We start from the raw sequence: 13,323 nt of genomic DNA, 5'->3' as shown, positions 1-13,323 counted from the left end.
CCTTTTATTTTCTGTCTTTTCCATGTCAGAAGTCCTTCTGCTATATCAGAACACCAATGGTATGTTCTTCAGTTTGTGGCCAAGCAAGGCTTCAACTGAGAAATGCATTCTGGAGCATTCTGGAGCATCTGGAGCTGGAAAAAAATTAAAGCAAAATATTTTTTTCATCACTCATATGAGAGACAGGCTTATGAATCAGTGAAAATTCTAAATTCATGGAGTGTACAGCTTACTTATTTCTAACAAATCCAGCATAAATATTTGCTGTTATAACATCGTCTAGTAGCATCCATTAGAGGAGGTACAACAGCTAATGTACACTAGTTGAGAAAGCCCAATAAAATTCTGTGAAATGCTTTGGTGCTTTGTGGCTTTCACTTTAGAGAGTGAGTCACGCATTTTCAGGCTAAGATGAACTCAGGTTTCTGCACAGTCCAGCTGTGGAACCTGTTGGCTGAAGGTGCATGGTAAAACATAGAAAAACCTGCCTGGCCCTGCAGATGCAAGAGTTGCTTTGTTGGACAAGATCTGATGTGCATCCTACAATACCTTGTCTCTGGCAGTATCTCTTTCCAGTGGTTAAAAGCTGTGGTAGGTTTTTTGATGAAATAACTGCAGCTTAACCCCTGTGAGATTCAGCATTACAACCAGGTTCTGAAGCTTGCTGGGTTGTCTTCATGACCAGACGTAACTGATTTTATTCTGGGAGCCATCTGTGGCAGTCCAAGTGCTATGTATTTTACCTTAAATCTGTGAGGGAAAAATCTTTGTGAAAATAAAAGAAATGTGGTATATATGTGCTAATCTACTGAAAATTATGCTTGATTGTTCAACCAAACATCTGAGTTTGCCTTGGTTTCTTTATCACTCAGCCTTGGCTGAAAGCTCTCAAAGAGGTAGCTGCTACCTTGCTGCCCCAGTGATTTAGCAGCTCCCCCAGATTCTATTAGTGATAGCAGCTATGAGTAGTGAGTAGCACTATTCCACTGTGGGGTTTTGAAGAGCCAGAGCAAGCAGATTATGGTTTCTACAGACTTTTTCTTATTCTCTGGGAGGGTTAGGCAAGAAGAAAATATTCTCTACTACCTTCTCATGCCCAGACCCATGAAAGGTCATTTCTCTTGCTGTTTAGAAAGAGCAGAGTGCTAGCATTCTACCAGTGCCACCCATAAATATTCTCTAGACTTCAATCCAATTTGGAAAAAATGCTTGCCCACAAAGAACTTCTAGTGTAAACAAAACATGCTTTATAAATTAATCTACAATAAAGGCAGTCATTTGTCTCTCCTAGCACATGTTAGCTCAGGATCCTGTGGACTTTCCAGCTGGAGATATTTAATCACTGAACACCTGTCAGCCAGACTTTTCATGCTGCTCTCCATGATGCTTTCACTTTTCAATGGAATCTGTGTGAAGGGATTCGTAAGAGCTGAATATCACAGTTCTGTGCTCTCCCTCAGTGCTGGGGAAATCCAACATGAGGTCTTACTATTCACCTTCCCTGGGACGGCCAAGTACATAAAATGAAGCCAAATGTCCCAGCAGACATAATGTATCAGTTCGCTTTTTATTTGAAATAGTGGAAGTTATACCTATTATGCACAGGGATGCAGAACCTGAAGTGTTATATATTGGGTAACTGTTGTAGCAGTAAAAATCTATCTGATTTACAGTGCTTCTACATCTTTCAAATTGAATATTTTACATCACATGCAAAAATGCAATTTATTTATCATCCTATTTTTTATAGTTTCTCTAATGATTAATTGAAAGTTTGAATTGTGTTTTTCTCATCAGGGCTTTCCTCTACCAAATTAAAACAGTGTTTTACTGGTTAGTTGTTGCTTTAGGGATAACAGCACTGGTCACCAAAGTGTTTGGCTTGTGTAAAAGTAGCAAATCTGAACCCTTATTGAGAACTGAGCTTCTAGACCTACCTGCATACCTGGAACCATACAGTCACCAACATCTAATGGAAAAACCTCTCCTGCTGTACAGACAATGACAGAACAGTCTGGGAAAAAAAACAAAAACAAAAACAAAAGAAAACATGTGACCAGTTCCCCCCAGCATATTTAGCCAGGAGCTAGGACACAAAACCTTCAGCTACAGCTGGGAAGATCAAGCATATAATAAAATGATTTTATTAAAGACTTTTAGTACCATAACCTCTAACAATTTTGTATGCAAGCAGGATAAGGAAGATGTTTTTTTGTTTTTCAGCATTCTGCTAGTCTACCATAAATAACAGTTCCTCTTCAGTAAAATATGAATTCCTTTTGTAGGACTGAATTTGTCTTTGTAGATTTGCAGTTGAAATGCTACCGTAAAACAATGTAACATAGTGATAGTAACAAGGTAAAATTTTACTATGAATTTATTCTGCTGAGATGGAACAATAAAGTCACAATTCTGAAAGAGGCCTGTGAATGTTATGTAATATTATCATCATCAATTAGTAAAAGATGCCTTTCCAGTAGCTTCAGCTGAGCAGATAATGAAGAGGTGGAAGGTGGGAGGAGAATTTGTCATTGACTGAGAAGCAGAAAAGCACTCCTTCCCAGCAGTTCCCCAAACAAGAACTTTTTTTTTTATATTCTGGCAGCAAGCCAATATGCACGAGTCAGGCTTTCCAGCTGCCAATTAGAGCAGTCCAGTCCGCTTGCTTGCCAAAATGAAGTAGTGGCCCAGTAAAATTATTCACAGTTCAAACTGTTTCTTCAAAAGAGTGATAGGGTATTGAGAATGATTTTGTTTCTTGAACCGATGAACAGCAACAACAACAACAAAACCATAATGAGTTCTTAAAGTGAGATTACATAGGATTTGTACAAATGATATCTCAAAGAACGAATTTAAATAAACCACTAGAAAAGAATTTAATCTGTAATTTCTTTAAAACTGCATGTGTTCACTGAATCATACTAAAGCCAAAATGATGTATGAAAAAAATGCACCTAATTACACTTTACTCCAAGACACACAATTGTCTTTGTATTCTGCCAAGAGTTAATAGGTGATCCTATGAACATCGTTATTAAAATAATCAAAGAAAAGTAAGAAAATATCCTATACACATAGTATTAAAGAGTAAATTAAAACTAAGTTGGTTTAGATTTCCAGGAAAGTGAAAAGACAGCATACAGACTGTTAATATTCCATGATATATAGTGTGACCTCTCATGCTGAGTAATCTTCTGACATGCTTATCATGGTCCTTATAAGTGATACTTAAAACTGTGTCACAGCAAAAAAAAAAAAAAAAACAAAAAAAAAACCCAGTATCTGATAGTTTATTTCAGTATTGGTTCTAGTAACAGAAATGGTTAATAATAAGGGAAGTAAACCTAATTACTACCCAGGCTGTGTGATGACCTGTATTTTATTTGACAAGAGAATCACTATTGCAGACACATAAAAATATGGAGAAATTAAGCATGAATGGAAATCCATTGCCATTCATGCCAACTAACTACATGAAATGAATCAAAAATGCTAAAGATTATACTGCTCATTTTATTCAGTATGTGAATTAACGTTCAGGTTAATCTGCCTCTAAATTTCACAGTACATGCATTATGATAATTTGAGGGTTTCCTTCATTTCTTACAATATTCTACTTCTTATCCATAACATGAAGACTGACTGGAAACCATATGTATGTGAAATTAAGGTAAAGTTAAGGAAGAACATTTGAAGATATAAAATCATATATTTTGGATCTTAAAGATGCAGTTTTTTTCTTTCTCTGAGTGACACCAGTGTAAAGTAAAAATCATAATTTAGCATGCCTTGCTGTTTTCGGTATCTGATATTTAACTATCCTAATTATCTAATTCCTCTCTTTGGAAATATGCCTTACATGTCCTTTCTTTTCCATAAATTTCAGTTGTTGAATCTTTAATACTTAGTAAAGACAGACTTTTGTCTGGAACTGGAGATTCAAGTTCTGTTTGTATAAGTTTAAGCACATGAATTTGAAGCCCAAAGCAGAATGTTTTAGTATACTATCAGTTTACAAAGATAGTAGCTCAATTTCTTATCTTATTCTCTTTCATACGTGCGTGTAGTGGAATATCTAAGTATTTTTTATGTTCTTGATTGTTTTTTTGTTTAAAAACACTCTGCACTCTGTACCTTTAGCAAAACCAAGAGATATGTACAAGTAAATACAACGTTTGCAACATATGAAAATATGTATAAGTATACAGATTACTTATAAAAATATGGTATCAGAGAAGCAAACTTCATGCTTGGTTTGACAGTATTTCTGATATTTTGTCACCACTGTGGGAAGGCATTTTGCAGTCTCAGAGTATCCTCAAGAAAGCTTTTTTCCCTTTTGCGAGAGTTTCTTTAGGTCAGAGGATTACTGTCTAGCTTTAGTCAGTCTTTTAGGTGAGCAGCTGACATCTTTTTAATATTTGAACAGACTTTGAACATCGTTTGAACTCTAGGGGAAGCCACTGTGGAAAGTGGAGATGTTCAGAGTTAAGAATACCCACGCTAAGAATCCTAATGCTAAGAATGCACATCTTGTTAAAGAAAAATGCACTGCACTAGCCAGTTTTTAGAATGAAAATGTTGTTTCCAATTACTATAGATAGCCCAGCTAAGAAGTACGTGTAATGAGGCTAGGGCATCACTCATTCAGCCATTTTTGTATAACCGTGTTCTGACCTCATGGCTGACCCTGCTTTGAGTAGGAGGTTGGACTAAAGACCTCCTGAAGTCCCTTCCAACCTGAATTTTCCTATGATCTTATGATCATCCACCAGGTTTGGAAGAAGTTTCCTAGCAACAAGAAATTGAAGGCATTAGTAATGGGTGAAACCTAGTGTTGGGAAAAATCCAAGAGTACTTCTAATCTACGAATTGAATTGACCAATATTGTGTACATCTCCCTTAAAGCAAAGGTATATTTATTGTGAATCCTTTGAAATGCTTTTTCTCTGCTTATCTGTCATGCTCTTCATTCTCCTTCACTAAACAATCTCTATTTCTGATCTGATTTCATTCATTGACTGACTGTTAGGTGAAATTGACATATCTATAGGTGCTACATAGCACTGTAGCATTATTGGTATACTGGTGTCTTCTCTTGTGTGATATTTCTTCTCAACCATTCAATGGATGCATGAAGAAATAAAAAGAAAGAAAGTTGTGGAACTTACTATAGTTCCTAGTGATAGGGTAGGACACATTGAGGAATGACTTCTGCCACTTAAGTAGAAGTTAACACTCTCAGAAGGGTTAACTGCTATTTATAGTTAAAAGTATTATGAAATGTGGAAGTAGCATTAATGTTGTATAGGCATCTAAAAATTAAAATGAATGTCAACTACTGTACACTGATAGATAAAATTACACAGCAGTGCCACTATGAGTTCCATACCCTGCCCAATTAACAGTGAATCTTTGACATTTTTAATAGATACTCTTGTCTTCCAGTAACCTTTACAGAACTTTGAGAAAGAGAAAGTTAATAATGAGCAAAATTTAACATGAATTAGTGTAATCTCAGAGCATTCTTGCCAACCTTTCATTCTGGCATGCCTTCATTTTTTGAAAGAAAAAGAGAAGCTTTTTCCTAAAGCAATATGCTCATTGTTCCAGTATGAGCTGACAATTGATATTTATTGCTCAGATGCAAACCATAAAGGCAATGCTATTTAAAAATATTGGACCGAAACCCTTTTGTTGCACAGTCCTACCCAAGACTGAATGTAATGAACTGTGAAAAAGTTGGATAGTAGAAGAAAAAAAAATTGAGAAGTCTTCCTCAGTAAACTTCTATTGCTCTACTTAGAACAGAATAATAGCTTCATGTAATGGTTAATGTTTAGCTCTAGTGCAAACTGAAGCTTCTCATGATTGATAAAGAACGTATTCTGAATAACAACTTGAGATAGACCTTGCCGGATGCAATGGAGGCAGATAAAAAATGACCTATAACGAGGCTTCAACATAACCTTTGAGAAAATGACTGCATCCTATCTTTTGTATTCTGTTATTTGTGCACAAATTTACCATATTTTCCCTTAAATAAGTATTATCAGTAAATAAAAAAAATAAATGCCTCCCAGCATGTTTAATGTGGCTAACAGAGGGACAGTCAAGACCAGAGTACAGGAATAACTTACTGAGTAGTTTCTTGCTCTTCAGTTATGGGCATGGTGCTATTTTTCTCTAGCAAGTGGAAGAATCTGTTGGAATCCAGGATTTCTGGTCAAATCAGAATCATTAATTGATTTTCTTGTCATGGAGGATTATAATCTTTAGCCAGTATTTTAGTATGAGAATTGACAGTTTGATGGAGTGACTCAATTGTAAGGTGCTGAAACTTAGTCTCTACAATAAGTATTTGGCTCACAGTACAACTGTCTACTTCGTTTGAATCAGAAGTTATTACAGGAAGTGATGAGCCACCAAGAAGGCAATAAGAATGCAAATACAAATTCATTTCTTGAGAAATACTGTTTATCAGCAAAACTAGAGAGCTCCTTTGCACTGGTATTCTGAATAGCAGTGACTTCACATGGTTAACAATACATTTATTTGGTCACTGCTTTAATATATTAATATAAAGCATGCTTACTGTAACAAAAAATGGTGTGTATATATTTGGATACTGTGTAAGATGTTGGAAATGCATCTACTTTTTTTTTCCCCCCAAAAAAAATTCACAGAAATAGTTTAGGTAAAAATGTTTGATGTCTCATTGCAGCCTCACTGCAGCATTCTTACCTGAACTGCTGTGAGAACAGTTACTTCCCTGTTTTCTAAGTCCCTCCAAACCATAGAAAGGTATACTGAAAGTTTGTTAATAATAGCCCTATTTCTATTCTTGTTTTTCTGATACGATGGCATTTGTTTGCTTTACCGTTGGAGAATTTTCTTGGATTCAAAACAACAAAGATTCATACCTGTACTGGTTTTCTTGCAGTTTATTTTTTTGTCCTAATATACTCTATTATAGTTAATATAAACTGTACATTTCTTTTCAAAAGGTGCTATGTAATCAATTCATTTATATATATACAAAGAGAACAATATTTTGAGCTATTATTGAAGAAAATTTGATGAAATTTGATTTGGTGGGATAAAATTATGCAGTTCTGTTAGAACAAATTGAGGAAAAATCAGTACCAGCTTACAGACGCTTTCAGGACAAAAATATTAAATGTGCCAAATATTTTGTTTTAGTTCGTCAAACATTTAACCAATTTTTCATAACACTTCAGATTTAGTATGCTTTGCGATTTGAAGAATTCATAACATAACTTTCATACTTATTCATATTTGGAACACGTATTGTGATGTCCTCTGTTCACTACAGATTTAAGTATATCAGGTCCAGAAATGCTTTTCTTTTTTTTTTTATACCCACAGTGCTACCAATTGTTCTTCCAGTTTTAAGAAATATCACCATCTCTTTATCAGTGACCAGCAAAGAAATGAATGGTCTTATAATGCTTTACTGAGTCAGTTTCAGATAATTTAATTGTTCTTCAAGTTTCATCTTGCTAAACTATACACTTCAAGTCAGGAATGTCAAAGAAACAGGTGTCTGCAAATTGTTGTTATTAACCTGCTGCAGTGTGGAAACATTTTGGGATGGATAATACTGTCTTGATTAATGACATAAAGTTCAAGCAGCCTCCAGACAAACTGGCAACTTTAAATATGTGTCATTTTAACATAAGTGGATGTTGGTGGTATGACAGCAGAGTTGAACCTTCCCACCAATATCCTGTTACATTTTGTTGCTGTGTGACAAATGGCAGCAGAGGGGCAGTTTAGCAGAATGGGATCACTGAATTCCTCCACGTAGAAAACATGGCACCCCCTGACATTCTATGATATTTGCTGAATGTTTCTGGAGACCAAACAGTGGAAGTGAAGACTATGAGGCTGTGGGTGATGCTTTTCAGTAGTGGCAACAGAGACAATAGGTCAACTCCGGTGGTGCAGATTGCTTTGAGCATGGCATACAAGCTCTTGTTCATCACTGGTGAAAATGCACAGCTAATGGTGGTGAATATGTCGAAAAATAAGTATTTTGTTGCTGAGAATTTGCTCTATCAAACAGTGTTATTGCCCTCTTTGTATCTACTGTATTTTCCATGGAAATAATAGCAGGCATTATTGAGAGCAACCTACGTGTATCTTACTGCGCATGAAGGGCCTGTATCCCTGCCAGCAAGTTTTGTTTTGATTGGGTAATTTTTTCTGTGTTGACTCTCCCACGAATTCATCTACATTGCTACAGATTCATTGATTTCAAATGTTCATCTATGGTGCAAAATGTTGCTGGGTAACCAGCAATATCTTTGGAATCAAGAGAACAAGTCAGGAAAAAAAATGATAATAATGTGGGTTGTCTGAGCTCCACTTCTTCCTAGCTGATAGCACTGGACTATGATTTTTGCTGCAGATTTTCACTTCCTTTATATGTCTGTGCACAGGTTTTTGTTTCTATTAATAGCAATACTATTAGAAGTATTAATACATTTAATATAATTTATATTAAGCTGATCAAATGCATGATCATTATGTGCTCCCAGAGTTCTTGTATGTTTAGGTTTTAGGTTCGGATTCATTTCTAATCAGGCACAAGAATTTGTGAACTGTTTTGTGTACTCCTGATCTGATTTGCTTGATCCCTTTTTCCCAGTGTTTGTCTGATTATAATGGTGCAACGCTCAGACATTTTGAAGTAGTCAGATGTTTTCTCTCCGCCTGTCTTGATGAGTGTTTACTCTTGTTTCCTACCCTAAAGCTTATTATCTTCTTCCTTAAGCCTCTGTAGAATTATTGGTTGAATATCACATTTCTTTTACTTTGTGAAAGATTGGAGAATGTATTACTTCCCAACAGGAAACCGTGACTATATTATACATAGAAAGATGGGGATGTAGCAAATATTCACTGAAGACAGCTGCGAGCTAAAAGATGTTACTCTCAGATCAAAAGTTTCTTGATTACATCACCGTAACCAAAAGATCAAAGATAATGTGATTTAATTTGATCACTGAGTCATCCAAATAAGCATGGAGCTCTACTGGCAGTTTTTCTGAGGTAGCAGATTGCAGTTGGTATTTAATCAGGAAAAGTATTTTAAAATAATGCCCTTAATAACATTTTAAAGTATTAAAATAATCTCTATGGTTTCCTTGGTTTTGATGGAGTCTAACCATTGGCATGATGATATTTTATTGAGACTTGTTCCTAAGATATGTGCAAGCGCCTCGCTGAGGGGTGTAGGTGTGGTGAGTCACCCATTCAGCACACACAGTTCCTTTTCATTCATTATTGCTTTGTAGCCTCCCGAATTTTGCATAACCTATGTGTGCATAACCAGTGTTCTGTTGTCAATCATTCTCATTTTTCTGCACTAAACTCTCTGGCTCTCCTTTGATTTCAATGAATGGCGCCATTCATTCACATCATACTTTTCCACAGGCACCATTCAAAAACAAGGAGCAAGCAGTTGGCTTTTAGTGTGCAAAAGTTGTACGAATTTTAAAGCATTAGACTTTAAACTCAAAGAATTCAAAATGTATGCAAATCAAAAGAGGAGTGGAGAAGATGGGAAACTAGCTGACTTCACCTCTGCTTCTGCAGGTTGTTAACCCAGGAGCACGAGCCAGAGAAAGCAAAATGTAATCGTATTTACCTGCTACTTTGTCATGTTGGTCTCCTCTGTAAAGGAAAGAAATCTTCACATTTTTGTCTTTAAAGTATTCAAAAGTTAAGAAAACATTGCCCTACAAATTTACGTGTTTTGTTTTTTGCTTTCTTCTGGAAGAAACCAAGATTTGAATTTTCACTTCAGGTAATTTTTTGAGTTCTATGATACTGTCATTTTTGCTATAGCTGCTATCACACATCACCATGCTCAAGCATAGTTTGGACTCAGTCAAAATTTTGGTGTCCTCCAGGGACATGTGGAATGAAATCCTCAGGCAAAGGAAGTCGGCTTGAGATGAGAGATATTACACCTGTGGGCTGTGTGAGGAAAGAGCTGTGGGAAGGGAAGAATTGGTCACAGCCTGAAGGAAGGAGCAGAGAGAAGATCATGCATGGAAGGAGATCTTGCATTACCCTACTCCCCTTTGCAATCAGGAAAGGGAAGTAGGGCAATACAAAGGAAATGAGTGTAAATAGCCCTACTGAAGAGAGAGGATCATCGACTGCTGATCCCACAGGCTTCATTGTTTGAAGTTTAGTATTTTCTCTAAAATTTACCTGGTTTACATGCAGAAGATTTCTACATCATCTGCTATATCTATATAATGTATTATCTGCTAGTTGGTAGAAAAATCTCTGGGATTTGATTATGCCTTTTGTGATGCATTCAGGATAATGCCTTTCTTGATGCCTCAGATGATCAGTGTTACCTTCTTGCTTATCCCTTTATTGAAACTTATCATTGTAGGAATTCATTGCTTACTAAAACATAATTTCCCATTCACTTCTCTGATAGGTTGTGTTTTTTAGTACTTGTAATTCTGTTAAACTAGTTAAAGCTGATAACTGTTTCCATTCAAGTACCGTGATTAAGCAAGACTGAAAATTTTGAGTGTATCTTTCTTAATTATACTGTTAATGGGATGATCTGTAGATATTAAGGGCTATAAGATAGACATTTTCTGAGTCTTGAAGTAACTGTCAATTTTTTTCAGTGATCTTGAGCTTCACTTTTTTATTAAAAGAAAGACCAGTAACATTTCTAAACATTAACAAGCATTTTCTTCACTTCGACAAAATTATGCAATTTAAGTTTTTCATAATTCTTTTTGTTTTAAAATAATTCTTGGTTCATTTATGTATATATATATACATATATATATATATATACTTTTTAGACATATTCTTTGTAATTTCCTATGCAGTGTTTAAACTGTAAACTTTGATACATTGTTAAGTTGTTGCCAACAAAACAATGAATTTAATATTCTTTGTTTAAAAATATTCATATCTGTTTTTGAATGAAACAGTCTATTCAATCTTATATATATCATATTTAATAAAGAACAATCCACAGCAAAGAGAAAAAATGTCTTTATCCATAAGCAACCAGATGAGAAATGGATTTTCTTTCAGTCAAATCCTTTTAGTCAATGAAACAGCACTTTCATGCATACTGCACTCAAGTGATAATTAATATAGTCTAATTCCGGACATGATGCCTGAATTGATGTACTGTCATCAATACCCCATGTTAAAATCAAACCTTGACAGGGACTTAACACCCTGGAACAGGTCATCATACGATAATACTCTTTTTTCCTTTCAGTATTTGTCTTCAACCAAGCAAAGTATTACAAGATGGGGGGGAAAAAAGGGAAATAATTACAAATGAAGAGTGACTCAGGCTGTGAATAGAACATATGTTAGGCTAGGCAGAAGCATCAGTGAATTATATCATTTCATGATGAGGCGGCAGTGGGGCTGAACGGACCTATTTTAAACCTTGATGTATTTTATCTCTACTGTATTTGGACTGTCATCTTTGGAGAAAGACTTTGTGTAATTGAGAGTCAGCTCCAATATGCATGACTTGAGCATGAAGTGTAAGTCAGATGAACAGTGTTATGGAAGAAAGAGAAGCATCTAATAAGCTATAAATGAGTAATAACCTTTATACCTCAGACATTTAAATGTTTTGTGAAATAAATGTTTAATGGAATTGATTTTATAGTTCAATTAATAATATAAACAAAGTTTTAAAACGCTTTAAAATCATTTAATTTTATGTTTTTTATTTGTTTGTTGTTTTCTAATTTTAATGCAATTTACAAATTTTCCACTGACATTCTTTTTCACATTGAACATATCATTATATCAGAACCAATGTCTCCTGACATCATATATGTGATCTTGGAGTATTTTTATTCTTGAATTCAAGGCTAATCTTCACAGGCTAGAATTATAGTTGTATAGTTATTTGGTAATTTGTAATAAAAATTGGTTTGATGATGTCTTTATCTATAGTGCCAATAATAGATATATATCCAAATGAGCCCTTGGGAAGGACATTTCTGTATATTTTTCCTTTAATGTATATATACATTTAAATTATACACAAATGTAAATCTGTTTTTTTTTCTTGAAGTGCTGTAAAATCATTGTAAAAGTATTTAATTTCAAGAAAGTTGTATTTCTTACATTTTTTGTTATTGCTCCTCAAGAAGTTGATATATTGACAGTGTGTGGTACATATAGTGATAAATAGTGATTACTCAGGTAGAATTTTTGGTGATTCTAGTTAGACATTAAGAAGGCTTGCAGCAGGTCTTGCTTTTTATGTAAAATAACATGAATGGCACATAGAATGTCTGGCGCGACTCAAAGAGCGTATTGCTTATTTCTATTCATTTGAATTTAATTGTATCCAACCTTTTGTTTGGATCTGTTTTCATGAGAATGGTTCTTCAGATACTCTGTCTCTGGAGACAGAATAATTTCTTATTGTTCCTGCTATGGATAAGGACAAGTGATGGATTCTATATGCAAGCTAATTGTCCAACAGAAAACATTTTTTTATTAGGTCGCTGTAGGTACATAGAAGTGTAATGAGTATTTTACAATCTCTTTGTACTTCCTGCACAACAGTTTCAATCTTAGAATAAATGTTATAAACACTCACACATATTAAAAAACAGCTATTCAGAAGAAACAGAAAAAAAGTAATAATAATCTAAGGTATAAGCCTTTATACTGAAGAGAAATGTCATCTGGCCTGCATGTAGAGCACCCTAATCACCCAACAAATTCCATGGGGGACTGGGCAGGTCTGCCTGCATAACCTTGAAGGGGAACACAGGCCCGAGGAGTTTCAGAAAAACATTTTCTCCTCATATCCTGTGCATTAAAAAAAAATGGCTTATTGTACAGTTCATTATACCTTTCCTTCTTCTGGAAAAAAAAAAAAAAAGGAACTTTTCTCAAGTTGGACTGGAGATCCATATGAGTTTTTGTATAGACAATAGCTCTAAGATGATAAAGGAAATATTTTACTTTAAAAGTAGGTGCTATCACCCCCAAAATGTCAGTGTTTTCCTTCTGTTAAGATATGTTATTAAGTTACTGTCATTTTCCTCCTTGTGTCTTGGCACAGTACTTGTAAATAAAATGGTGGCACAAGTATGCTTAACAGAGAGACAAACAGAATAGAGATCCAGCATGTCTAGAAAAATGTAACTTTCTTTGATCGTGTGCAGGAGAGCTGGGCTATAAAGTTAAGCAAACATAATGAAATAAATTTTGCTTGAGAACAACAGAACGTCCAAAGTGAACAGCAGAAATTAAATCTGA

General features: G+C 35.0%; 1 protein-coding gene across 3 annotated transcripts in view; it reads left to right on the top strand.

The window, feature by feature from the left end:
• The window catches only part of KIAA0825 (KIAA0825 ortholog), a 227,978-nt gene that overhangs the window by 153,139 nt on the left and 61,516 nt on the right, over positions 1–13,323 (top strand). The window contains exon 20 of one of the 3 annotated variants that reach the window (XM_042866315.1): positions 9,945–10,181. The exons of the other annotated variants lie outside the window; for them this stretch is intronic. Coding sequence (XP_042722249.1) covers positions 9,945–9,987 — 43 coding nt within the window. The 3' untranslated portion in view covers positions 9,988–10,181. Of the gene's footprint in view, positions 1–9,944; positions 10,182–13,323 lie in introns of those variants that run through there. 3 annotated transcript variants of the gene reach the window in all.

This window comes from Lagopus leucura, unplaced genomic scaffold, assembly GCF_019238085.1.
Source record: "Lagopus leucura isolate 7727_CA_CO unplaced genomic scaffold, USGS_WTPT01 Super-Scaffold_810, whole genome shotgun sequence".
In the NCBI taxonomy this organism is placed as follows: Eukaryota; Metazoa; Chordata; class Aves; order Galliformes; family Phasianidae; genus Lagopus; species Lagopus leucura.
Note: the sequence above shows the minus strand (reverse complement) of the source record. Positions and strands in the feature narration are given on the sequence as shown.